We start from the raw sequence: 25288 nt of genomic DNA on the forward strand, positions 1-25288 counted from the left end.
TCACTTTCTCCTATTATTAAAAATCTTAAACTTGTGTAGTATATTTGTCACACTTAATGAACCAGTATTGATATATTATCATTAACTAAAGTCCATCTTTTATTCACATTTCCTTAGTTTTTACCTAATTTCCCTTTTCTGTTCAAGGATCCTATTGAGGATACCACATTTTTAATTAATTAATTAATTAATTATTGCTCTGTAGAGATGATTTTTATTTTTTAATTTAATTTTTTCCAGTTACACATACACATGTATCTATTCTTTTTCAAATTCTTTTCCCATTTAGGTTATTACAGAGTACTGAGCAGAGTTCCCTGTGCTATACAGTAGGTCCTTGTTGGTTATTTATTTTAAATATAGCAGTGTGTACGTGTCAATGTCAAATTCCCAGTCTTTCCCCTTCCCCGACCCTCCCTCTCTGGTAACCATAAGTTCCTTCTCTAAGTCTATGAGTCTGTTTCTGTTTTGTAAATAAGTTCATTTGTATCATGTTTTTAGATTCCGCATATAAACAATGTCATATGATATTTGTCTTTCTCTGTCTGACTTACTTCACTTAGCATGATAATCTCCAGGTCCACCCATGTTGCTGCAAATGGCATTAATTCATTCTTTTTAATGGCTGAGTGATATTCCATAGTATATATGTACCACATCTTCTTTATCCATTCATATTTTGATGGACATTTAGGTTGCTTCCATGACTTGGCTATTGTAAACAGCGCTGCAGTGAACATTGGGGTGCATGAGGATACCACATTATATTTAGTCATCATGTCTGTTTAGGCTCTTCTTGGCTATGGTAGTTTCTTAGACTTTTCTTGCTTTAGATGACCTTGACAGTTTGAGGAACACTAGTCAGGTATTTTGTAAAATGTCCCTCAATTGGGATATGTCTAATGTTTTTCTCATGATTAGACTGGGGTTATGGGTATTTGGGAGGAAGACCATGGCTTTGTAAATTTTAAAAATAAAATTTAATTAAAAAAATCAAATAATACTGAAAGGTTTATAGTGAAAAATGGCCATAACACTCTCCATTCCTGTCTCCAGCCCCCTGTCCAGCTGTAACTCTTTTTTTAAAAAAAATAAATTTATTTATTTATTTTTGGCTGCGTTGGGTCTTTGTTGCTGTGCGTGGGCTTTCTCTGGTTGCGGTGAGCGGTGGCTGCTCTTCGTTGCAGTGCGTGGGCTTCTCATTGTGGTGGCTTCTCTTGTTGCGGTGCATGGCCTCTAGGCTCACGGGCTTCAGTAGTTGTGGCACGTGGGCTCAGTAGTTGTGGCTTGCGGGCTCTAGAGCACAAGCTCAGTAGTTGTGGCGCACAGGCTTAGTTGCTCCACGGCATGTGGGATCCTCCCGGACCAGGGCTCGAACCCTTGTGTCCGGCACTGGCAGGAGGATTCTTAACCAATGCACCACCAGGGAAGCCCTGTAACTCTTTTTAAAAAAATTCATTTTATTGAAGTATAGTTGATTTACAATGTTTTGTTAATTTCTGCTGTACAGCAAAGTGATTCAGGTATACATAAATATATATATACATATATACTTTTTCATATTCTTTTCCATTATGGTTTATTACAGGATATTGAATATAGTTCCCTGTGCTATACAGTAGGACCTTGTTGTTTATCCATTCTATTTATGATAATTTGCATCTGCTAATCCAAACTCCCTGTCCATCCCTCCCTTGGCTGTAATTCTTAATTCTCATCTCCTTTTAATTCCAAATTTCTAAATAAAATGCTCATACTGCCTTTTATTTTTGAATCGATCAGTTTTAGACATATATTGCATTCTTGTTAAATAAGAATTTAGCACTTTTATAATTTAGCTTCTTTCCTATCTCTAATAATTTCATAAACCTTAGTTGAAGCAATTATCAGGGCTTATTGTGACTTTGCAAATACTGTTCAGTGCAGATCAGAGATCCTTTTCTCTATGGCTTTCTTGGTTTTCATGTAGCTAAAAATTGCCTCTCTTTTTCATTTACATATATACTTATTGCTTCATTTTCTGTCTTATTCTCTGTTGTGTGATAAGAGGTAATCTGGCAATTCCCCTTTATTCCTGGGGGGCCTTGTTTCTGCAGTTCTCCATTCCTGTGTTTCGACCTGAATTGTTACCCTTTAAGCCAGCTGCACAGCTTTCGTACTGATATTTTCTTGTGTTGCTCTCCTGTGCTCTGGGTCCCTTGTTTCCTGGGTCTCATGTCTTCTTCCTTCTTTGTTTACTCCTTTACTTAGCATGCCCTCATGTAACTTCCTCAGAAAGGATGCATGTGTGGTAAAAATTTTGAACTTTTGCTTGTCTGAAAATGTCTTCCATCATGCTTGATTGATAATTTGGCAGATTTTAGAATTCTAGGTTAAAAAATATTTTCATTACGAATTTTGAAGTTACTGCTGTATTACTTTCTAGCGTCTACTGTTGCATTGACGGAGTCCAGTTCCACACTGTTACCTGATCTTTTATATGTGATCTTTTTTTTTTTTCCCCCTTCTTCTGGAGGCTTTTAAGATCTTTTCTTTATCCCCAGTGTACTGAAATTTCATGAGGGTTTGCCTGGTGTGTTTGGGGCCAGAGGGGCTACAATGGTGAAGTCCATTCTTTGTACTCATCCCTTGAAGAATCTTCATTCTGGAGACTGATCTTTTATGGGAAATATTTATTTATTTATTTATATTTTTCTTCCTTATGCAATTGTTTTCTTTTTCTGAAATTTCAGTTAATTTGATATTAGATCTCCTGAATAGATCCTTTGTGTTGCCTTATTTTTTGCAATTTTTCACTTCTTTGTCTTGTTGCTCTGCTTTTTGGAAGATTATCTAAACTTTATCTCTTCCAACCTTTTAGCTAAGCCTTTCAGTTTTGCTATTGTATTTTTAATTTTTAAAAGTTCTCGTTTTTTAAATTTCCTGATTCAGTTTAGCTTGAGTATTTTAGGGAAGTACAATCAGCTTGTCTTTGCCTTTCGTAGGGTACCTGAGTCTTGAGACCTGTTCAGTTCCTCCAGAAAATGAAAGTTTCAGTGTTTGTCTTAAAGGGTGAGATTGAAATGATCACTTGAATGTTTGGGGTGAGGGTGGGAGAACTGGGAAGTCCAACTCTTTCTTATATAAACTTTTAAACAATTTCCCTTGTTTTAAGATCCCTGTATGTATGTATGTGTGCGTGTATGCATACATGTACATATACAGATGTATACACATAAATGAGTGTATATGTGTGTGTGTTTATATATATACACACAGTATACATATATATGTCAGACTTGGGATCCTTTTATAGATTTACATTTACATATATCAACTTGCAGTTTTCGTCTAACATATCATGAACATTTCCCCCATGATGTTAACTGTTATTTAAACATGATTTTTAATGGCTTCATAATTTTCCATTTCTGAATATAACCAGTTTTATCTAACCGATCTCCATTATTAAACATTTGTTATACAGTTTTTCACTGTTAAAAATAATGTGCGATGAAGACCCTTGTATGTGTATTTTTGTGCAGGCTTGGTTTTCTTTTTATTAATATTAGTTGTGGAATTGTGGGATCAAAGGAATGATGACTTTTAATATTTTTCCAACATATTGTTAAATTGCTCTCCAGTAAAGACTATCAGTTTATGCTCATCACTGTGTAGAAGTGCCTATTTCGCTTCACCTTTGCCAAGCAGCACTGGTTACTGTTATTTTTAAGAAAAATGGTCTTTTTAAAAATTTTGTGTCCATTTAAGATGATGGATATTCACTAAACTTACTGTGGTAATCAGTTCGTCATATATGTAAGTCAGATCATTATGCTGTATACACGTTAAACTTATTCAGTGCTGTTTGTCAGTGATATCTCAATAAAAATGGAAAATTTGATAGATGAAGAAATGATTTCATGTTATTTTAATTGAGCTTTTCTTCATGTTTGACATTAGCATTCTTTGAAATTTGCCTATTTTATGTCCTTTGTATCTTTTCCTATTTACTATTTTTTATTTTCTTTTTAAAATTTTCTTTTTCTATTTTTAATTTTTCTTTTTTTTTGGTGGTAAATTGTGAAAGTTCTTTATATAAAAAGAGCTCTGCATAAAAAAGAAATCAGCCCATTGTCTTTTGGGGAAAATTACTGTCTTTATTGAGACTTACCCAGAAAAATTTTGGATCCCTACTGTTGTTGGAGGAATAGCTTTATTAAATCTTAGAACTGTTTGTCAGAAATGACCAGGTCAGTTAGAAAAGGGATATACATTTGAAGAACTACTACTGAAAGGCTTTCAGGACTAAGAATTCCCTTCCTTGCCGTGGAAAAGAAGGAAGGATTAACAAAGATCCACCTAGAGCACCTTACCAGAGAGAAAGTCATGATGTACTGTAGAAAATAACAGTAATTTCTTACTTTATTACAGGACTTGTTTCATGCATTAAACAAGCATTTATTGAGGGAGAACCTTCTCTACCCTCAGGGAATGTACACTGGTGGGGTTAGGAATGATGCTAAGAAGAAAGATATGTTTGTAACTAACTAGAATACGGTGTGAGATAGAGAACCTGCTTGCTGTATTATAGCACAATGGACCTGGTCTAGTTTCTTAGCACAGAACAAATGAGAATGAGCCTATCAGTGACTGCCAGAAGTTAGAGCTGTCACCTCTTTTACCTGGAGTGATGAGACAGCTGAGACAATAAAAATGAAATGATTCAGCTGCTATTTAGTTTTGAACAGTTAATTTTTTCTTCTGTTTTTGAGGTCAATATGAGTATGACAGTGAGAGTTAAATTTTTTGTCAAAATGAAAAGAGTAAATTATATTTCTTATATTTTTGAAAGCAGGGATGTATGTAGTACATTTTTTAAAGTAATTAGAACTGTTAAAAAATGGGTGGCAATCTCCTGTTACCTGGAAATCTTTGAATTAATTCTGAAGATTCCAGATGAACGGTTTGTTGATGTATTATTTGATCAGTCTCTTAAAAGTATTCACAAAGCTTTTTGTTTTGCTTTCTTACTGGAGCAGTTCATATAATACTTGTGTGTGTGTGTGTGTTTTCATCCCTACATTATTATAATGACATTAATACTTGTGGAGACAAGTGAATTTTATTATAATCAGATGAAAAAATTTATTTTGTTATTTAAGAACTGGTTTCCAAAGTGGTACTTATAATAAGAATCAACTGATACCTTGTTGATTTTAAGATTCTTTAGTGCAGCGCTCTTACTCATTTTTATCTCATACATGTATATGCTCAATAGAAATGTATTGGGTGAGTGAAATACATGTTACATTGATGCATATGTGACATATACTGCTAAATCATAAGTTGACCATATGTTTGAAAATCCCATTTATATTTTGTTTGAAATTATTTTCATCAGCTTTCTTTTTTATATCTTAACTTCTACATATAAGGTATGTCTTTAGCCCATGTGTGTTTTTCCACATATATAATTTAAAGTATGTTGTGAGTTGATAATGACTTATTTATTTCTTCTCTTTCCCTCCATTCTTAGATTCCTTTTGCATCTTTAAATTCAAACCGTATCATGGGTCTCTTAGCATCTCTGTTCCGTCTGTCCCCTATCCCCCTTTTTATTTTCAAATAAAAAGTGTCCTTATGTTAAATTGGACTTTTCAAAACAGATAATTTGTTGTTCTTATGGTAGAATAATTCTCACTTCTATTCTAAGAATTGTGATGGGAAGATGAGCTAGAAATTCTTTCCAAGCTTTAGATTAAATCATGAAGGATAAAACTGTACAAATTCATGGTCATGAAAAGAAGTAAAAACTAAGAATGACAGTTGTTAAAGAACAATGTATAACTGTAAACTTGATGCCAGGGAGTCTTTTCCTTGTGAAAAGACCTCGAAGTGGCTTTTATAAATATGAATGCATGACAGTGTGGTATAAAGTCTTTATTTAAAAAAAAAAGAAAAAGAGAAAGAAATGCTTTTCTACTATGTATATATAGACTGATTTGTTTTTGCTTCCTTTGCTTTGAAAGTTTTGGTTGTAGTATGGAGTAGGAGGTAAATGCAGTTTTGTCGTCAGTCACTCTTATAGTCTTGGCTATGCCATTGTTTTTGTTTCCATAGGTGTTTTTTGTATAATGACTTCACACCTTCAACTTATTTTTGCTTGAACTATTTAATACCATACTTGAAGGCATATTTCAAGACCCCTTTTCCTGTATTACAAAACTAATATGTTCCTATTGCAGAAACTTAGAAACTTTTTGCCACTTAAAAGTAATGGCTTACAAAAAGAAATGAAATTGAGTTATTTGTAGTGAGGTGGATGGACCTAGAGTCTGTCATACAGAGTGAAGTAAGTCAGAAAGAGAAAAACAAATACCGTATGCTAACACATATATATGGAATCTAAAAAAAGAAGGTTCTGAAGAACCTAGAGGCAGGACAGGAATAAAGACGCAGACATAGAGAATGGACTTGAGGACACGGGGAGGGGGAAGGATAAGCTGGGACGAAGTGAGAGAGTGGCGTTGACATATACACACTACCAAATGTAAAATAGATAGCTAGTGGGAAACAGCCGCATAGCACAGAGAGATCAGCTCTGTGCTTTGTGACCACCTAGAGGGGTGGGATAGGGAGGGTGGGAGGGAGACGCAAGAGGGAGGGTATATGGAGATATATGTATACGTATAGCTGATTCACTTTGTTATATAGCAGAAACTAACACACCATTGTAAAGCAATTATACTCCAATAAAGATGTTAAAAAAATAAAAGTAATGGCTTTTAATGATTTGCACTATTATCTTTCAGTCTGTTTTCTGAATGTGTATATTAATTATAAATTTTTAAAAATTGTGATGTGTAGAGGCAGGAGGTATATATGAGAAATCTCTGTCTTCTGTTTCATTTTGCTGGGAACCTAAAACTACTCTAAAAAATAAAGTCTTTAATGTCTATAAATAAGTATATTTATAAATAAAGTCTATAAAAATTGGGTCATATTATATTGTAGTTTTATTTCATGAGAAACTAGTTTAATTTTATTTTGAAAAAAATTTGTTTTATGACTATGGTAGGTTTATAGTGTATCATATTCTTTATATATGTCATTAAAATTCTATAGTTATTTTAATCTGTGGGGTTAAGAAGTCAGGATCGTGGTTACCCTTAGCAGTGCTGCATAATAAAGACTGGAAGGGGGGACCTGAGATGCGTTCTGGGTGCTGTTCATTTTTGTGAAAATTGAGCTGTATACTTACGTGCTTTTTTCTGTATGTATATTATACTTTAACAAACTTTTAAAAGTTTAATAATTATTGAAATAATACTTTTAGGTTAATAAGATTAATAGGGATAATTGGGAAAAGAAATGCGGAGACATTTCAGATGACTATTTTCTTCAGTTGTGATTGTAAATGATATGTAACTAGTTCACTTAAAAATGTGTAGTTACTTAGGCAATATTAACTTATATATGTGTCTGAGCTCCAGCTATTTTTACTGACATTTTATGGCTGGATGACAGCCTATGACATGTTTTCAAGGACTTTAAAAGACCAAAAAGTAAGAGTAGTGAGCTAATCTGAAGTGTGAGAACAGCTTAATCTATTCTAGAATTTTAGAATAAGTTGTATATGAACGTATGAGGACTTTATCTAGCTTTTTCACCTCTGTATCCCTAACTTTTTCTTATACTCAGCAATGCGTATTTGTTAAGTCAGTGAATCCCTGTTTTGGTTTGCTCAGCCATCAACTGTCCTCTCATCTGCTTTGAGTATTATGACTTTAAAAAAAGCACTTTGTCAGTTTGATAGGTGAAAATATCTTATTTGAATTTGTGTTTTTTAAATTAATAAGTTTTAAAATGTTTATTAAATACATAGATTTAACTTTTTTGAGAATTATCTAGTTAAGTAGTTTGGAGAGTCGTTCAGTACGGTAGCCCCTAGACTCGTGGCTTTTTTATTTATTTATTTATTTATTTATTTAATTTTTGGCTGCGTTGGGCCTTCGTTGCTGCACGCGGGCTTTCTCTAGTTGTAGCGAGCGAGGGCTACTCTTCGTTGCAGTGCGCGGGCTTCTCATTGCGGTGGCTTCTCTTGTTGTGGAGCATGGGCTCTGGGCGCGCGGGCTTCAGTAGTTGTGGCACGTGGGCTCAGTAGTTGTGGCTTGCCGGCTCTAGAGCGCAGGCTCAGTAGTTGTGGTGCACGGACTTAGTTGCTCTGCGGCATGTGGGATCGTCCCGGACCAGGGCTCGAACCCGTGTCTCCTGCATTGGCAGGTGGATTCTTAACCACTGCGCCACCAGGGAAGTCCTCATGTGGCCTTTGAACAGTTAAAGTTGAGCTACTTTGAATTGAGATGTGCCATAAGTGTAAAATATAGACTGGATTTTGAAATCTTATTATGAAAAAAAGAATGTAAAATATCTCAGTAATTTTTTAGTATTGGTTCCATGTTGAAATGACGTTTTAGATACACTGGCTAAATAAATTATTATTAAAATAAATTTCACTAGTTTTGTTTTGTTTCTGATGTGACTACCAGAAAGTTTAAATTTACGTATGTGGTAACCATTATATTTCTGTTTGACAGAGCTGATCAAGACAGTAATCTAAACGTTAGGTGACTAGGGCCTGAACTTAGGATAGTGTTTATAGAAAGAGAAGTAAGGAGGGATTTTAAGAAATTATGCAGTTGGCATATATGTTATATAATCTTGGGTGTTACATTACAGGCTTTTTGCAGTTTTGTGTTTTTCCATCATAGCTTTGTAATCAGTAGTAAGCTTTTTGAAGACAAGGATTTCATCACTATTTTAAAATTCTCCTCTACATTTCGTCTTTTGCTGGGTGCATAGGAGCTTGATTGAACAACAGTAATTAAAAGGACATCGAATAATTTTATACACACAAAGTTTGAATTTTTAGAATGCAGGTTAATGATTCTTAGAGTTCCTATAACCTTTATTTTAATATCATAATATCACCAGTTAGCCATCTCAGTCATATCTTTTTTAAAAGGTGCAAGGATAAGGGAACTAACATCTAGTCTTATATATATACCAGGCTCTGAGTAGTCATTTTATATCTTTCTTCATTTAGTCCTTGTAGTTACCCATGAGAAAGATATCAATCATTATTTTACATATTAGGATATTGAGAATGAGTATTTTTTCCAGTGTTATGTTAACCAATCCAGATATGCCCAGCTTCAAAATTAGCCCGTTTTCCGCTGTAGTTTACTCTCTCGATTAAAGTTAGCCACTTATTTTAAGTGATTTGAAGTTAGTTTGATGTTGTGTTGGACATGAAGTATGTGAAGAATAATTTTTAGAATAAAATGTGTACTGATAGGGCTTCCCTGGTGACGCCGTGGTTGAGAATCTGCCTGGCAATGCGGGGGACATGGGTTCGAGCCCTGGTCTGGGAAGATCCCACATACCGCGGAGCGACTAGGCTCGTGAGCCACAATTGCTGAGCCTGCGCGTCTGGAGCCTGTGCTCCGCAACAAGAGAGGCCGCGACAGTGAGAGGCCCGCGCACCGCGATGAAGAGTGGCCCCCGCTTGGCGCAACTAGAGAAAGCCCTCGCACAGAAACGAAGACCCAACACAGCCATAAATAAATAAATAAATAAAATTAAAAAAAAAGAGTACTACCTTTAATTTTAAAAAAAAATGTGTAGTGATAAATTTTGGTAGTTTATGATGTATTATGTATTCCAGTGTTCAGTATATGAAAGGAAATTTATCAATAACTAAAACCTTAGAGAAAGAAAAAAAGGCATGTTTGTTTTTCATTCTGATTTTCTTGTTGTGTTGTAATTCTAGAAATTTCACTGTAGTTCATGAAAAAAATAAAATTTTAAAATAGTTTTAAATATTTATTTTGTCTTTTAGATAAAATCAAAGACAAAATTAAAGAAAGAGATAAAGAAAAGGAGAGAGAAAAAAAGAAGCATAAAATAATGAATGAGATCAAGAAAGAAAATGGAGAAGTAAAGATTTTGCTGAAAAGTAAGTTTATATTAAGTGATTTCAGTTGTACTGTGTTATATTGTTCAGTATATATGTATTGGCTTAGTGATTAAAATAAGAAATGTTATTTGGTGCTGAATTTTGCTGGAAATAAACAGTTGTGGTCAGACTATGAAAAGTAAATAGTGGGGTTTTCTAATTTGTGTAGTAATATGTCTTTAGTATATTTATTTAGTGAGTTATTAGAAAGTAGTAAAGGTAATTATTAGGTTCCTTAAATTATTTGAAAATAAGTTATCTAACTCTGTGTTTATATTACTAGTCTTTATCCATATTTAGATAATCTAAAATAAAAGGCTAAAGAAATTTTTAGCATGATAGGTATGGTGGAGGAAGTGATCTTACCAATATTTGATGATAATCACCATAGCATAGTCTAGGATTTAGAGGCAGCATTTTACTCTGAGCTAAATAAGAAGGTGTACTGTTTTACTGTATGTTTCTTGCATGCTTAAGAATATCCTCTTTTTGTTTCCTGTTTTTTCTCATTACAACTATTTCTAGTTGTTGTTTATACATGGGGGTGGATGGTGAGGTAGTAATATAAATCCTGTCAATAAATCTGAACTTTTCCAGAGAGAATTTGTGATAGAAGGATAGTTTTAAATTCACTCAGATAGCAAGGTAAGAAGAATCAGTGGCATTTGGTTGCTAGACAGCTAGCAAATTCAATTGCTGCCTCATCAAGTTAACAATTTGTGGATCAGAACACGTTGACTTTGATTAATTTCATATTGAATTTATGTGTGGATAAGCCTTTCTATCTACATAAGGGAGAAAAGGCCATAGCACTGTAGGTGCAATGAAATTACTGGTTAATTTATATTATTTAAGGTAAACAATATTAGATTCTATAATTTCATTTCATTCTTTGTCATGTTTCCAGATGTTCTTTGGTGGCACTTCGTCTAAGCTCTATTTTCTGCTTGTCAGAACTTTATTTTCTGTAAAATTCTTTTGACCTTGAAGAAACATGTCAGAGCTTAAGTTGATGGCTACTTGGTGAATGCTCATGGTCCTTTTGTTCTATTTTTTTTGCCAGTGTTTTTTTTTTTTTTTTTTTTTTGCCAGTGTGTTTTATCTGTGTTGTCTAAATAGATTGTAAGCCTTTGAGGCAGGAGTTGAATTTAATCACACTAGTGCTCTACAGCAGCTAATGATTAACACTTGAAATGTTTTCTTATCTTTACCCTCTTGGTTTAGTCAAATAGTCATTTTTTATTGGTTTAGTCACATAGTCATTTTGTTATCCATTTGTACAGTGATGTAAATTCCTGTCACTTGGTTGAATGTTAGATTCCTAACATACCATTAATGTGAAGTATGTGAACCTAGAAATTACATATGCGAGCAGAATTTTAAATAGCCTAAAAAGTGGAGATTTTCGAGTAATATACAGTGGTAACCTTGACTTTGAAGTAAATGAAAAATTTAAGAGGTATTTTGAACCGAGCTAAACTGAAACCTAGTGATGATAGAGGGGAAAAAAAGAGATAGATTTGGAAATAAATTGGTGACCTCTGGGATGACCATAGCAAAATCTATTTACTGTAAAATGGAGGTAAATAATAATTTAATTACTGTCTTACAGGGTTACAGAGATTAAATGAGGTAAAGTAAGGTGGAAGTGCCAAGTACAGTTGTCTAGCCCACAGATATTCAATAAGTAGCTATGAATGTTACTTATAAACACATATGAAAGATTAACTCTTGTGATTAAAAACAATGACAGAACTATCTCCCCTCCTAGTAGGTAGTATATAGATAATTAAATGAATAAAAACATGATTAATTTGAGAAATTGTGCCTGTCCCATGGTAAGCACTGAGTAAGTGTTAGCTATTCTTACTACCCGGCAAAAACAATTTGTTCTGCTTGTGTGGCCGGCCATTTCCCAAGTGAGCCTTATGATCAGGGAAAGGCATCCTTTGTTATTGGTGTCCTGGAGCAACAAGAGAATCAGTTAGGTGGGGGCGGTAAGTATCCTATTATGTACTACTTTGTGTCCCTTTTCCTTTTATGGTTTTCAACTTTTATTCTCTCCTTAAAATTTTCTCCTTCTGATAATGCTAACATTGCAAGCTATGGCAGACGCAGGCATTGATTGATTGGTGAAGACACTTGAATATCTGACAGTAGATGCTAACTCTTACTCCATGGGACCTCCCTGGTGGCCCAGTGGTTAAGAGTCTGTGCCTCCATTGCAGGGGGCACGCTTTGATCCTAGTCCAGGAACTGAGATACCGCATGCTGCAGGGCATGGGCAAAAAAAAAATTTTTTTTAAAAAGGGGGAAAAAAATAAAGTAACTAACTCTTACTCCACACCAGTCTTATTTCTTCCATATTTTCATTAAAAGCTGTGTTATGACTAGAAATATATAGATGATTATATACATGCCAGAAATGTTTTATTAATGCAGAAATCTTGTAAATGTTTTTCACTGATAAAATAGGAGTTTGCTTTATTAGAAACAGTTTAAAGGAACAAATAAATTTGAAACATAAGCTTATTTAGCTCATCCTTTTATATCTAATGTCTACCAACTACTTTTTCTGAGTACACTTATGTGTTTCAGCCATTTTATGTTGTTCATTGATAAGGTGTGAGAACATGGATGTTATGATTATAGTATTCTTGAGAGTAAATCTTATCATTATAGCATATCAGCAAAGCTTGCTGGCGAGCAGGTAGAAAGGGGATGAAAAGAAGCCAGTGTTCAAGGTTATTGGTAGTGTACTAAAGGTCACAGGTAGGTAATTCGTGACAGGAGGAGCAAAGATGTTGCTGTGCCAAAAAAGGAAAGTCATTCCCCAAAGACCAAAGGTTGAAAATAGCTAAGCTAATTACTGCTTTGTTTCTGTGTATGATAATGGAATTATATATATATATATATATATATATATATATATATATATATATATATATATTACTTCCCATATTAGATATGAAATCATAGCCAGTATTTCTGGGCAACCTTTATTTTTCCTTTATTAACACTAAAAATATACTAAGGTTAGGAGTGGAAATTAATTCCAGTGATTTTTGTGATTTTTAAAGATTTTTTAAAAATAATTTGCCATTAACAACACATGCTGTTTTTTTTTTTATCTGTTTGTGTGTGTGGTTTTTTCTGTCTCTGTATGAGTGCCTCTTTCCTCTGACTGTGTGTGCGTCTCCATTTCTCTCTGTGTCAGATTCTCTCTTGGGCTATCTGTGCATGTGTGTGTCTACTTGGTGTGTGTGTGTATGTGTGTGTTTGAGGTCCACTGTGCATATGTCTGTGGATCTTTGGGGGGAGGGTCTCCCATCAACCTTACACTTTTATACTTTTTGAGGGTCCAGATTACTTAGCAGTTCTTTCCGTTATGGGTATTTACCAGGATCTTTAAAAAAAACACTACAGTTCTGATTTATTGGGCTCCGTTTGAAGAATTATGAATTTAGAGTAAATATGTACTTTAAAGACCTTTTAGTATAAGAGAAAAACATTAGTATTCAAAATGATCTTATCTCCTTAAGTATTTAAAAATTTCCTACATATGTATCTGTTGCATTTCATGTATCATTCCAAGACATTAAATGAGTGAGAGAGTGTATAAAACTTAAAAAAAATTACCTAGTAAAGGCTAGTGCCTTGATTTGATTTAAATGTAAAGAATGCATTTTACCTGTACCCATGGAGGGGGGAATCCCCAAGACTACCCCCAGGTTTGATGATTTGCTGGGAGGACTCACAAGACTCAGCATAAATTTGTACTCATGGGTATGATTTATTATAGTGGAGGATACAAAGTAAAATCAGTAATGAGAAAAGGCACATGCGGCGATTTCTGGAGGAAGCTAGGCACAAGCTTCCAAGAGTCCTCTCCTAGTGGAGTCACAGAGGATGCACTTAATTCTTCCAGCAGTGAATTGTGATAACATATGTGAAATGTTGTCTACCAGGGAAGCTCATTAGAAACTCAATAGTCAGGGTTTCTACTGGGAGCTGGTCACATAGGCATGCCCTGTGTAGCATGTAGCAAAATTCCAGAAGGAAAACAGGTGTTCAACGTAAACCATATTGTTTGCACAAACAGTTTAGGTACAGTGAGCCACTCTTAATCAGGGAATGGTAGTAACCTTCCCAAAATACAAGTTCTCAGATGCCAGCCAAAGGCCACCCTTGCAAGCAGGCCTAAGGATAGCAGTCTCAGGTGTGTTATGTTTAACTCTTTTCTGCACACTGTGCTCACTTTAGTATTTAATTACAGAGTAGTTTGTCATGGAAGTTTAATTACTTGATGCTCAATATAACAGTCTCTTGACTAATTTCTTATTAGTTTGTATTTTTCAGTTTCTATTATACTACTACTGTTTTCATCCATCCTTGTGACTAAGAAATAGATAGACTGTTGTATCTATTTTATTTTAAAGTAACATGACTGGATATTTACTATTTTAACTTTAAAAAATGTGTTAGTTGTAAATATAATAGGATATTAAGCTTATATTTTCATTCAAATGAAATTCTGTTTATTTTGGCAAACGATTTAATTTGTACAATTTTACATGTATTTACAGTTTAGTTATTAATTATATGTAAGCCTGTTAAACTTTAAGTCCTGTTTTTTAATATACTACTGTCTTTTTTGCTTTGGATTTTACTTACATTTGGATTTGGATTTTACTTACATATATTGAATATAAACCTCTTGGATTTTACTTACATATATTGAATATAAACCTCTTTTATCTTTCATTTTGATTAACTCCCTGTTTTAACTTTTTATTATTCATTTTTCCTAAGATTTTAACCTGAATCTGATGTTTTGATAGTTTATACCTGGGTAGCAAGTATGAATTTGTTAATATATTTTAAAACTACTTACATGTAGACTCAAGAAAATTAACACTTTATTAAGTGTTGCATTTTATGACTTTGCAAACCTGCATAATCAATAATGTTGACAGATTTTTAGTTTTGCTTTTCATAATGATAGCAATTTGGTCTCCATTGCATACTTACGAATTTTTAGAAGAGGTAGTTTATTATTAACATTAAACTTTCCTTTTTCAAGAATTGCTATGAACTGGAGAGAATTTTTATGGTTGTTGTTTCAGGGTTAGGATTTAGTGATAGTATTCATATGGTGAAGAACTGACTGAAAGGGAGACAAGGGAAAAAACCTATAAACTTCAGGTAGTCTGTTGGTGAGAGAAATCTTTGCATTCATGGAGTCATGAAATGTTCATCTGTAGCAATGTACTAGATGCCAGGAGGGATTTGATGATTGGTGAAGAAAAGTGTTTCACTCTGAATTCATCAAAGTTATTTGTTTCACTCGTACAGTATCCTGAAGGACATATGTTATACAGGCATCCTATGAATGAAAAAATAATAACTTTATATGACCATATCATATATATTCATAGATATAGAATATATAATAACATGAATTTAGAGTGAAGTGATTTCAGTTCCAACTACAAAGATGAGGGAAAACAAAATGAAGAAGATGATGTAAGAGTAGTCTTTAAAGGATGGGTAAGAAAGAGTTCAGTAGTAAGTACTAGGCAGGGCAAGGATATTTTAGGGAAAGGAAATACCTTTGCCAGTAGTAGAAAGATAAAGTAGGACTAGGTATGTTTCATAAGAAATTGTAAGTAGTGCAAATTGGACCAGAGCATGGCGTACTCGAGGGCATTGACTCTGGATTCCAGACTGAAGAGGTTGTATTTGAGAACCCTTGAAAGCAGTCGAGTCAAGGAATGAACACGATCAAAGCAATATGTAAAACGTGTAGAATGATTAGTATGGCTCCTGCATTAAGGATGAGAGATAGTCATGAGGCTTTTAGACCAAAAATTAAGGCAGTAGTATCATGGAAGTAAAAAATAATCAAGGATGAGTTGGGTAATTACATAAAACATTGGAGAGATCAGGAGGAGTGATTTGAGAGAATATCATTGGATTTGATATATGAACATTCTGGGAAAGTAAATTTGAGTTGACTGGAAGCAGACCCAGAATTTAAGGGATAAGAATGGTCAGTTAATAAAGGGAAGGCACTGGGCATTGCAGTTTTTTATAAGAAGTTTGATGGTCAAAAGAAGAGGATAGAGAACTTTAAGCAAGGGTTTTGGAGTTGGTGGGATGGACTTATTTTGGGGAAGTAGGCAGGACATCTCATTCACCAGAGACAGAAAAGAATAATAGAGATATGTGAGGATGGAAAAATTAAGCTAAAGAAGCAGGTTGAGAAAACTTAATTCATGACAGGTTATCTATAAAAGTGAAATAACAGATGGAAACAGTGAATGCCTTCTTTCCTCAACTGTTATCTTAATGGCTTTTTTCGTATTATCTTAGGAAGCATAATATTTTCTTGTGAGGATGTTTACTCTTTTCTATTTTTCTTATTGTATAGAAATAAGTATACTGTGATAATGTTGTGTTTATATATGTACACTTAAATTCTATAGCTGTATAGCCTCTGTGGATTAATCTTTTATTCTTTGGATTTCTGAATTACTGAGCCCAGGGTCTACTTGCCTTTGGTTACAGAAACTCATTAATATATAAACTTACTATGACCCATATCTTTTTCTTTCTTTCCTTCTTTCTTTTTTAAATTTCTCTCTTTACCAGTACATGGATATCATTTGTACTTAGGACATGATAAATGATTCTAATTTTGTCATCTCTTATGGTACCTTGTTAGGTCTTCACTGGAAACTTTGTAGACTCTAGTAGATCTAACATAGCCCATTTTGGATGAAAGAGTACTTTACCAAGGAGCACATATGGTAAAAAGCTAAGGAATTGCTATGTCTGTTGCTGATACACTATGCAAGTATTTTTCTCCTTTCATGATTTGTAAGTCTTGACACCTATATGCAATTTTTAAGAATTTAAAGTAAAAATGATATATATCGATGGGAAACATCTGCAGGGCATTGTTCATATTGACTTTTGTTCAACTTTCCATTTCTGACTTTCTATATTTAGAATTTGAAGATTATGCTTTCTAAAACATTCGTTTCATTACTTCAGTAAATACTGATTGAGCATCTGCTACATGTCAGAATGGTACCATGCACTCTAGGCATAACTTTGTCTTAAGCCTTCCTCTGTGTGTGTGTGCCTGTGTGTGTGGAGAGAGAGGGAAAGAACCTGACTAAATTATGATTATCAATACTGTGTAAAACAAGTCCCCAATATAAACTTCATTCTGAGTGAATTTTGCTTATTTATTATAAAACAATTCCTAAAGCATGGTTTTTAAAGAAACTAAAATACAGAGTTTCAAAAAAATTTTTTCCAACAGGTGGGAAGGAGAAACCAAAAACAAGTGTAGAAGACTTACAAATTAAGAAGGCAAAGAAGAAGAAGAAAAAGAAACACAAAGAGAATGAAAAACGGAAGCGTCCAAAAATGTATAGCAAATCTATTCAAACCATCTGCTCAGGATTGCTGTCTGATGTTGAAGATCAAGAAGCCAAAGGCATCCTAAATGATAACATAAAGGATTACAGTGGAAAGAATTTGGATACCAAGAACTATGATTCCAAAATTCCAGAGAACAGTGAGTTTCCATTTGTCTCATTAAAGGAGCCACGGGTTCAGAACAACCTCAAAAGGTTGGACACTTTGGAGTTCAAACAGCTCATTCATATTGAGCACCAGCCTAATGGAGGTGCATCAGTTATCCACGCCTACAGCAGTGAACTCTCCCACCTGTCTCCTGTGGAGATGGAGAGGTTTGCAGAAGAGTTTGTGGGTCTGGTGTTCAGTGAAAATGAGAACTCTGCAGCTTTCTATGTAATGGGTATTGTTCATGGGGCAGCTACTTATTTACCTGATTTTTTAGACTACTTTTCATTTAATTTTCCCAATTCACCAGTGAAAATGGAGATATTGGGAAAGAAGGATATAGAGACAACAACTATGTCCAATTTTCATGCTCAGGTAAGAGGTTTTAGTTTTTTTATTTTAACTTTTAATTATATGTTTTAGGCAAGTTTCTGTTCTTTGTTCCTCATTTTGCTATAGGTTTGAAATAAAAAGATAAGAATATAATGAAACCTCTTGGGAATATTAAGAATAAATTACTTTCTTGATCTGAACGCTAGAGGTTAAATTTCAGCTTCTATTTATCTGTGTGTGTTTTTTTTTTTTTTAAAGAAAATCAGTGAAATAGTTAAGATTCTGTTGTCCTTTTTACTGTGGATTTATTTTGGAAGTGAAATGAATTTCGCTATGTATTTTTCCAGTCCATACAATAGTTCTCTTGAACATCATTTAAAATTGTCTTCTTGCTTTATGCAGTAATGCTTTAATGCTTAGCATTGGATTCATCATGTGGAAGGTGCTGAATAAATGTTGGCTGTTAAATATATTGTGATACAAAGGAGTCATCAGTTAAATATGTGATTATGTGAGAAAATGAGCAGACCAGTGCATATATTGAGCTACTTTCTATTTCCTACCCTTCTCTGTGTTGTAGAATACGGATTATTTTAAAAGCAGAGGCAGAATCCAGTCCACTGGCTCTTGGAAGTGAATGTAGGCCCATCTAAGTCTGGTGCATTGTTCCTCATTCTCAGATCAGAGACTGCTTAGGTCAAAGATGAGCCGATTTTCACATTTATTTGTGCTAAACTTTCGGTATTGTAAGTAATAATTGAGATTCTAGTTTGGAAAGAGGAAAAAAATGAAGAAAGTTTCAAAGGGATCTTTTAGTGATCATCTATCCCGACCTTTCTCAACTTAAACAAACGTAGATAGGAGTAACTTAGGGTTTTAAGGTTGGCAGCAGTGCCAGGAATAGAACAAAATTTCCTTAAACTTCTTCCAGGTCTCTTTTCCTTATTTTGAGTATATTTCTTTTTTTGATGTGTTCAAGTTATAGTCTCCACCTTAAATGATAGTCTGGACATGCAATAACATCCACTCATACCAACCCCCCGACCCCACAGTATGTTTGGTGTATATTGTGTAATATACTGAAGTCTGGAAAATATGCTGGTATTTAAAAATTTAATGTGTGTGTATGGGGTACTTATTGCCTATGTAACATGTTTGAGAATTGGAATTTAAATATTTTTTAGAGCCGAAAGGGAGCTGTAGAGCATCTGTCACTAGCCCTGTCATTTTATAGAATTTCAGAATGGTTAGTAATTTGTCTGAGATTACACCTGTGTTCAGTGGTAGAACTAGACTGGCATCTAGTGATAGTATCTACTATTTATTGAGTGCTGACTGCCAGGAACTATTCTAAGCACTTTATGTGTAATAACTCATTTACTCTTCATTACAATTTAATTTTAGCAATGAGGAAACAGTGAGAGAAGAAATAATTACCCAAAGTCCTTTGGTATTAGATCATTCATTTGTTTTTCATTTATTACGTCTGCTAAGTGCTAGGTTTTATGGTAGGCCTCTTGAATTCCAATGTGATTTGTTTCCACTGTATCATAAACTTTCTGCTGCCATACTATGCAAGTTATTTCTGTCATCTTTTAAATGTCACAATACTTATATTTGCTTTTCAGATAGCTTTTAAGGTTAGGAATTATTAATTTTTTATTAAATGATAATTTTCATCCTAATTTGTGCAGTATGTACAACATGAAAACCATGCTTCCTTTTATTAAATACAACATGATGCTGGGACTTGTTAATCATGCCAGTGTGTGGCTAGGTTGTGGGTCTCAAGTCCTTGAAGAGCCACCTACCCTGGTTGCCATTACCTCTTAGGGTTCTTGGATAATACATATGGCACAGAGGAAACTCTAGGCAGATGCATCCTCTTTGTTACCAGTTGTGGCTCTGGCCCCGTATCTATGTGATCTGCTGCAAGGACTGCTCAAATAAATAAATAAATAAATAAATAAATTTATTTGGCTGTGTTGGGTCTTCGCTGCTGCACGCAGGCTTCTCCCTAGTTGTGGTGAGCGGGGGCTACTCTTCGTTGCGGTGCACGGGCTTCTCATTGCGGTGGCTTCTCTTGTTGTGGAGCATGGGCTCTAGACCTGCGGGTTTCAGTCTTTGTGGCACACGGGCTCAGTAGTTCTGGCTCACGGGCTCTAGAGCACAGGCTCAGTAGTTGTGGCACATGGGCTTAGCTGCTCCGCGGCATGTGGGATCTTCCCAGACCAGGGCTCGAACGCGTGGCCCCTGCATTGGCAGGTGGATTCTTAACCACTGCGCCACCAGGGAAGCTCAAGGACTGCTTTTAGTTCTGCAGCTTTAGATTTCGTGGCAGGAAGCTGCCTGTGCACGGTCCATGTGCCTTTACCTCAGTATCCTCCAGATCCAGCCATTCCTATGGTATGAAGAGGAGTATCTAGCGAAAAGCTTTCCTGAACTGGTCATTTGATATTTCCCCAAACTGGATTTTTACTTTGCTTGTTATTTTAAGAGCTTAGAAGACTGAGGAAGTTGTTTTCTGCAGACCAGTTTTTTTGTTTGTTTGTTTAATTAAAACCAGAGCAGCGAAAACAATTTGCCCTAAATTCTGTAGAAACTAAAAGATGACAATATAGGTAAGATGTAGCTGTTTCTATGATCTTTATAGTGATAATGCTTATCTTTGTGATAATACTCTGTAGTTTTCACAGAAATTCATTTTTGCATCTGTTTAGCCTTTATCCTTGAAACATGTTAACTTGAGATTTTTTTGTGCGGGTATGGATGTATATATGTATACACACATGCACGTGCACACGCACACACACACAATACTGACAAAAGGATCAAGACATCCTGTTCTTTGATTTTGGAATTCTTTTTACTTGCATAATTCTATTTTTCGTCTTCATCTATATCCCTGCCGATTGCCTGAAAAATCTGAAGACATGGTAGAATTATATATTGTCTTGTAGGTCATGTCATTTTTCTGATGTTAGTGGTATAATATCAGTCAAACTGTATGAAATAAAATTCTATTTGAGAATAGAAATGGATTTTCGTAGAAAGTTTGTAACCCATCTATATCAGTTGTTTTGCTGCAAATCAAACCAAAACCCTCAAAACTAAGTGGCTTAAAGATTTTTCTCACAATCTGTTGGACTCTCTGGACAGTCTTCGTCAGCTCAGCTGGGGGCTGGATGGCCTCATTCATGTCTGATGGTTTGCCGATCAGTTGGTCTTAGGAGACCTCGCTTATTTGTCTGGTGGTTTGATGCAATGTCGATTGGGGTGATAAACACATTTTTCTCATCATTTAGCAGGTTAGCCTGGGCTTGTACACATGTTGATAGTTGCAGGGTTCATAGAGCAGAAAGAGGGCAAGCCTCTGCTTGTTTTGTGTTTGCTGATGTCCCACTGGCCAAAGGAAGTCATGAGGCCAAACCCAGATTCACTTCTTGATGATGGGAGTGACACAGTCACATTGCTCAGAAGTGAGCATACATGCTTGGGAAGAGTTTTTGGCCGTTTGCACTCATCCACGTCTGTCTTAGTTTTTCTACCATCTCTATTTTCTTCAAATACTCATTTGGACATTGATCATTCTCCTGTGCCTTTGATGGTAGGGAAACAGAAAGGCAAGTAAGACAGGAGTTTTATCTGTCAAGAAACAATAGAGATTTCTGTCTTGCCATGCAATATTTAATCAGCATGCACTCCAAACTCTGTAGTAAGAACTGTGAGAATATGAAAACTGGGGCAATTATCTTCTAATCACCCTTTTCCCTCCCCCAAACTCTAAATCTTATTTTTTATTTTAGCCTGGTTCTGAGTTGCTTGTAGCAAATAACTTATGTCAAGTGTTAACTCATAATTAAATGTCTAATATTTTAATAGTGAAACAGTAATTAAATCTGATTGGATCTGTCAGCCTTGCCTGTCTGCAAAATGAGGGGAGAGAACTAACATTTATTGAATTCATGCTGGTGTCATTCACCATGCTAGGCCAATAAAGATGTTTTGACATACCATCTTTGACCACTGCCAGCCTTTGTACTGAATTTTCATTTTGACCAGTTGTGCTTGTCATGTCCTCCTTGAATGCTTTTGAACTGATCTATTATGGCAGGTACCAGATGTTCTAATTGAGAGACTTTTTCCTTTTTGTACTAGTTTAAAAATGATTAAGAACAATTTTATTCTTATTTTAGTTATAGTTATATGGATATTTTTGAAATGTTTATTATATGTTATTTCTTGTTATATGTTTTAATTTGAAAGGATATGCTAGATGTGATGGGGAATGGCTCCCCCTTGTGGCACACTTATTTTTGTTAGATGTTCAGATTGCCTCAGTAGGAATGTGGCGAGCTGGTCTTGTTTTTTAAAATACGAGACTCCCTTCTTTCCTCTTGCCCTCCCCCAAAAAAGCTCACCAGAATTGAACCAATAGCCTCTTCTGCCCTCACCCCCTCAATTTTTTGCTGTAATAACTGTCCTGTTTTTGTGTTTCCTTTGGATTAATGATGATACTAGCTAGAAGCATCTATAATATCTTCTATATTTATTACAGATAACTATACTGTATAAAGTATAAAGTATTTATAACGTATTCTGTGGAATTTTTACTATCTTGGGATGTTGATAGGTACACTAAAAGAAAACAAGTAAATAAGAAAAACAGGTTTTGAAGTCAAAATAGTTTGTCTAATACTGGGCCGAATAAGTTATGTTTGTTTACTGTGAGACTTCTCAGAACCTAGCCTTTAATAGTGTGTGGTGAACCTCTCAAACAGGAAGAGTTTTCCAAACTTGCTGGACTATAGAATCCTCGCTTCAGGGAATACATTTTGGGAAACAGCATTATTTCAAGTGAGTCATTCCTCATGGTTTTTTGAACTACATGTGTCCATATTTGCTTCCCTTGTTGCAGCAGTTTTTATAAGTAAAATAAGAGAAAGCAGTACTGAGACTTATAGATTTACTTTTGGCAATGTATTTCCTGTCATAAAGGCTACTTTTTTCTTTGTAGCAAGCCAAACTCAGAATCATAAGGTTGTGTTTTTTGTTTTTGTTTTTTAAAGATTATTTACATGAAGAAAAATGAATAGGGTTTAGTTTAAACGTAATGTAACAGTTCTTTTCCCATTAACCAAAACTTCTGAGATTTTGTTATTGACATTTACTGGCAGAGGGTTCAAGAAGTCTTTTATTTCCTGCTCTGCAGTCTCCCCCACCCCCCCTTTAAAACATTTATAGAGAATAAATGAAGGGAAATGTGAAAATACAGTCATGATGGTGGTAGGGTTTTTGCTGGGTAGGGAGACTCTAGGGGAGGTTTAGATTAAAAATGTTACATCTGTCAACAGCTTTTGCAAATATATGAATAAGTATCATTTCTGTCTTTTATTGTGTTTTTTGAGAAGTATACCTAAATTGGGAGGAACAATATGTGTCCTCTTTGTAACTCTACATTTCCCTTTTAGGAAGCATATAGGATATGTCTTAAAGCAGTGACATTTTTTGGTATTTCCAATTTAATTTTTTAACTGCATCAGAAAACTGATAGTGTGATGAATGTTTACTGAAGCAAATACAGTAATTTCATGTCAAGCGTCATCAGGATGTGAGATTTTCCAGATTAGTGGTTTTTCTAGATAATGGAAGCATACAGTTGTAAGGACCAAGATTTATCCTTTTCCTGAGCATATACAACATAACTTATCTCTTTATTTTAGGTCTAGGCTTGTCATTATGATATTATAATATTGATGACCTAGGGGAGCTGCAGCTGTGCTTACCTCTTGCCCCTCCTTCCTCTTCTAAACTTGTGGCTTCTTATCCTTTATGATTTTAGATATTAGTTAGAATTATGCCTAGTGTAGAAACATATATGTAAGAAGAGTATCCTTCTGTGAATCATGGCCTTTGTGACAGTAATTTTGACTATTTAGAGATTCTTTCAACTCTTATCTGTTTCCTTCTCCCATCCCACTGCTGTTGAGTTGTAATTGTTGGATAGATTATTTTTGGAGAATTGAGGTTTTTTTCCTTATGATTATTATAGATTTACCTTTATTCCATGTAATAGAGGAAACTGGATTATTTGTTATATAATATTGCCGTATAATAGGTATCATATAAATCAAGGAGTACTATTTACTTTTTTGTGAAAAATGTGTGGATTATATTCTTGTAATTTTTTTTAACAACTTAAGTGGTATCTATATGTTTCATCAAGAAGTATATACTTTTTGAATTTGAATACATTGTTATGTGTAGTTTTCCATTTTTGAAACATTAAATTAATGGTTCAAACTGATTTAGTACATGTTTCAAGTATTGGGTTATTAATCTAGAAAGTTGTGTTAAATGGTATATAATTAAAAGTTACATGACAGTGTGCTTGTTTATTTTAATTGGGGGATAGTTGATTTATAATATATTAGTTTCAGGTGACAAAGTAGTGCTTCAGAATTTTTATAGGTTATACTCCATATAAAGTTGTTAAAAAATATTGGCAGGCTTCCCTGGTGGCACAGTGGTTGAGAATCTGCCTGCCAATGCAGGGGACACGGGTTCGAGCCCTGGTCTGGGAAGATCCCACATGCCGCGGAGCAACTAGGCCCGTGAGCCACAATTGCCGAGCCTGCGCGTCTGGAGTCTGTGCTCCACAACAAGAGAGGCCACGATAGTGAGAGGCCCGCACACCGCGATGAAGAGTGGCCCCCACTTGGCGCAACTAGAGAAAGCCCTCGCACAGAAACAAAGACCCAACACAACCATAAATAAATAAATAAATAAAATTAAAAAAAATATATTGGCTATATTCCCTGTGCTGTACATTATATCCTTGTACCTTATTTATTTTATACATAGTAGTTTGTACTTCTTAACTCCCTGCCCCTGTCTTGCTCCTCCCTCCTCCCCCCTCCCCCTCCATACAGGTAACCACTAGTTTGTTTCTGTATCTGTGAGTCTGTTTCTCTTTTGTTATATTCATTCATTTTACTTTTTAGATTCCATATGTAAGTAATAATATACAGTATTAATCTTTCTTTGTCTGACTTATTTCACTTAGCACAGTATTCTCCAGGTCCACCCATGTTGTTGCAAATAGCAAAATTTCATTCTTTTTTAAAATTAATTAATTAATTAATTTTTGGCTGTGTTGGGTCTTAGTTTCTGTGCGAGGGCTTTCTCTAGTTGTGGCAAGCGGGGGCCACTCTTCATCGCGGTGCGCGGGCCTCTCACTATCACGGCCTCTCTTGTTGCGGAGCACAGGCTCCAGACGCGCAGGCTCAGTAATCGTGGCTCACGGGCCCAGTTGCTCCATGGCATGTGGGATCTTCCCAGACCAGGGCTCGAACC

The 25288-nt window shown here is 35.0% G+C and overlaps 1 protein-coding gene across 2 annotated transcripts in view; it reads left to right on the forward strand.

The window, feature by feature from the left end:
• RSBN1L (round spermatid basic protein 1 like) overlaps positions 1-25288 on the forward strand; it is a 65446-nt gene that overhangs the window by 21062 nt on the left and 19096 nt on the right. For both annotated transcript variants that reach the window (XM_082473487.1, XM_082473488.1), the window contains exons 2-3: positions 9884-10000; positions 17334-17974. In XM_082473487.1, the coding sequence (XP_082329613.1) occupies positions 9884-10000; positions 17334-17974 (758 nt within the window). The remainder of the gene's footprint in view (positions 1-9883; positions 10001-17333; positions 17975-25288) is intronic.

This window comes from Balaenoptera physalus, assembly GCF_965194825.1.
Source record: "Balaenoptera physalus genome assembly, chromosome: 8".
Lineage (NCBI taxonomy): Eukaryota > Metazoa > Chordata > Mammalia > Artiodactyla > Balaenopteridae > Balaenoptera > Balaenoptera physalus.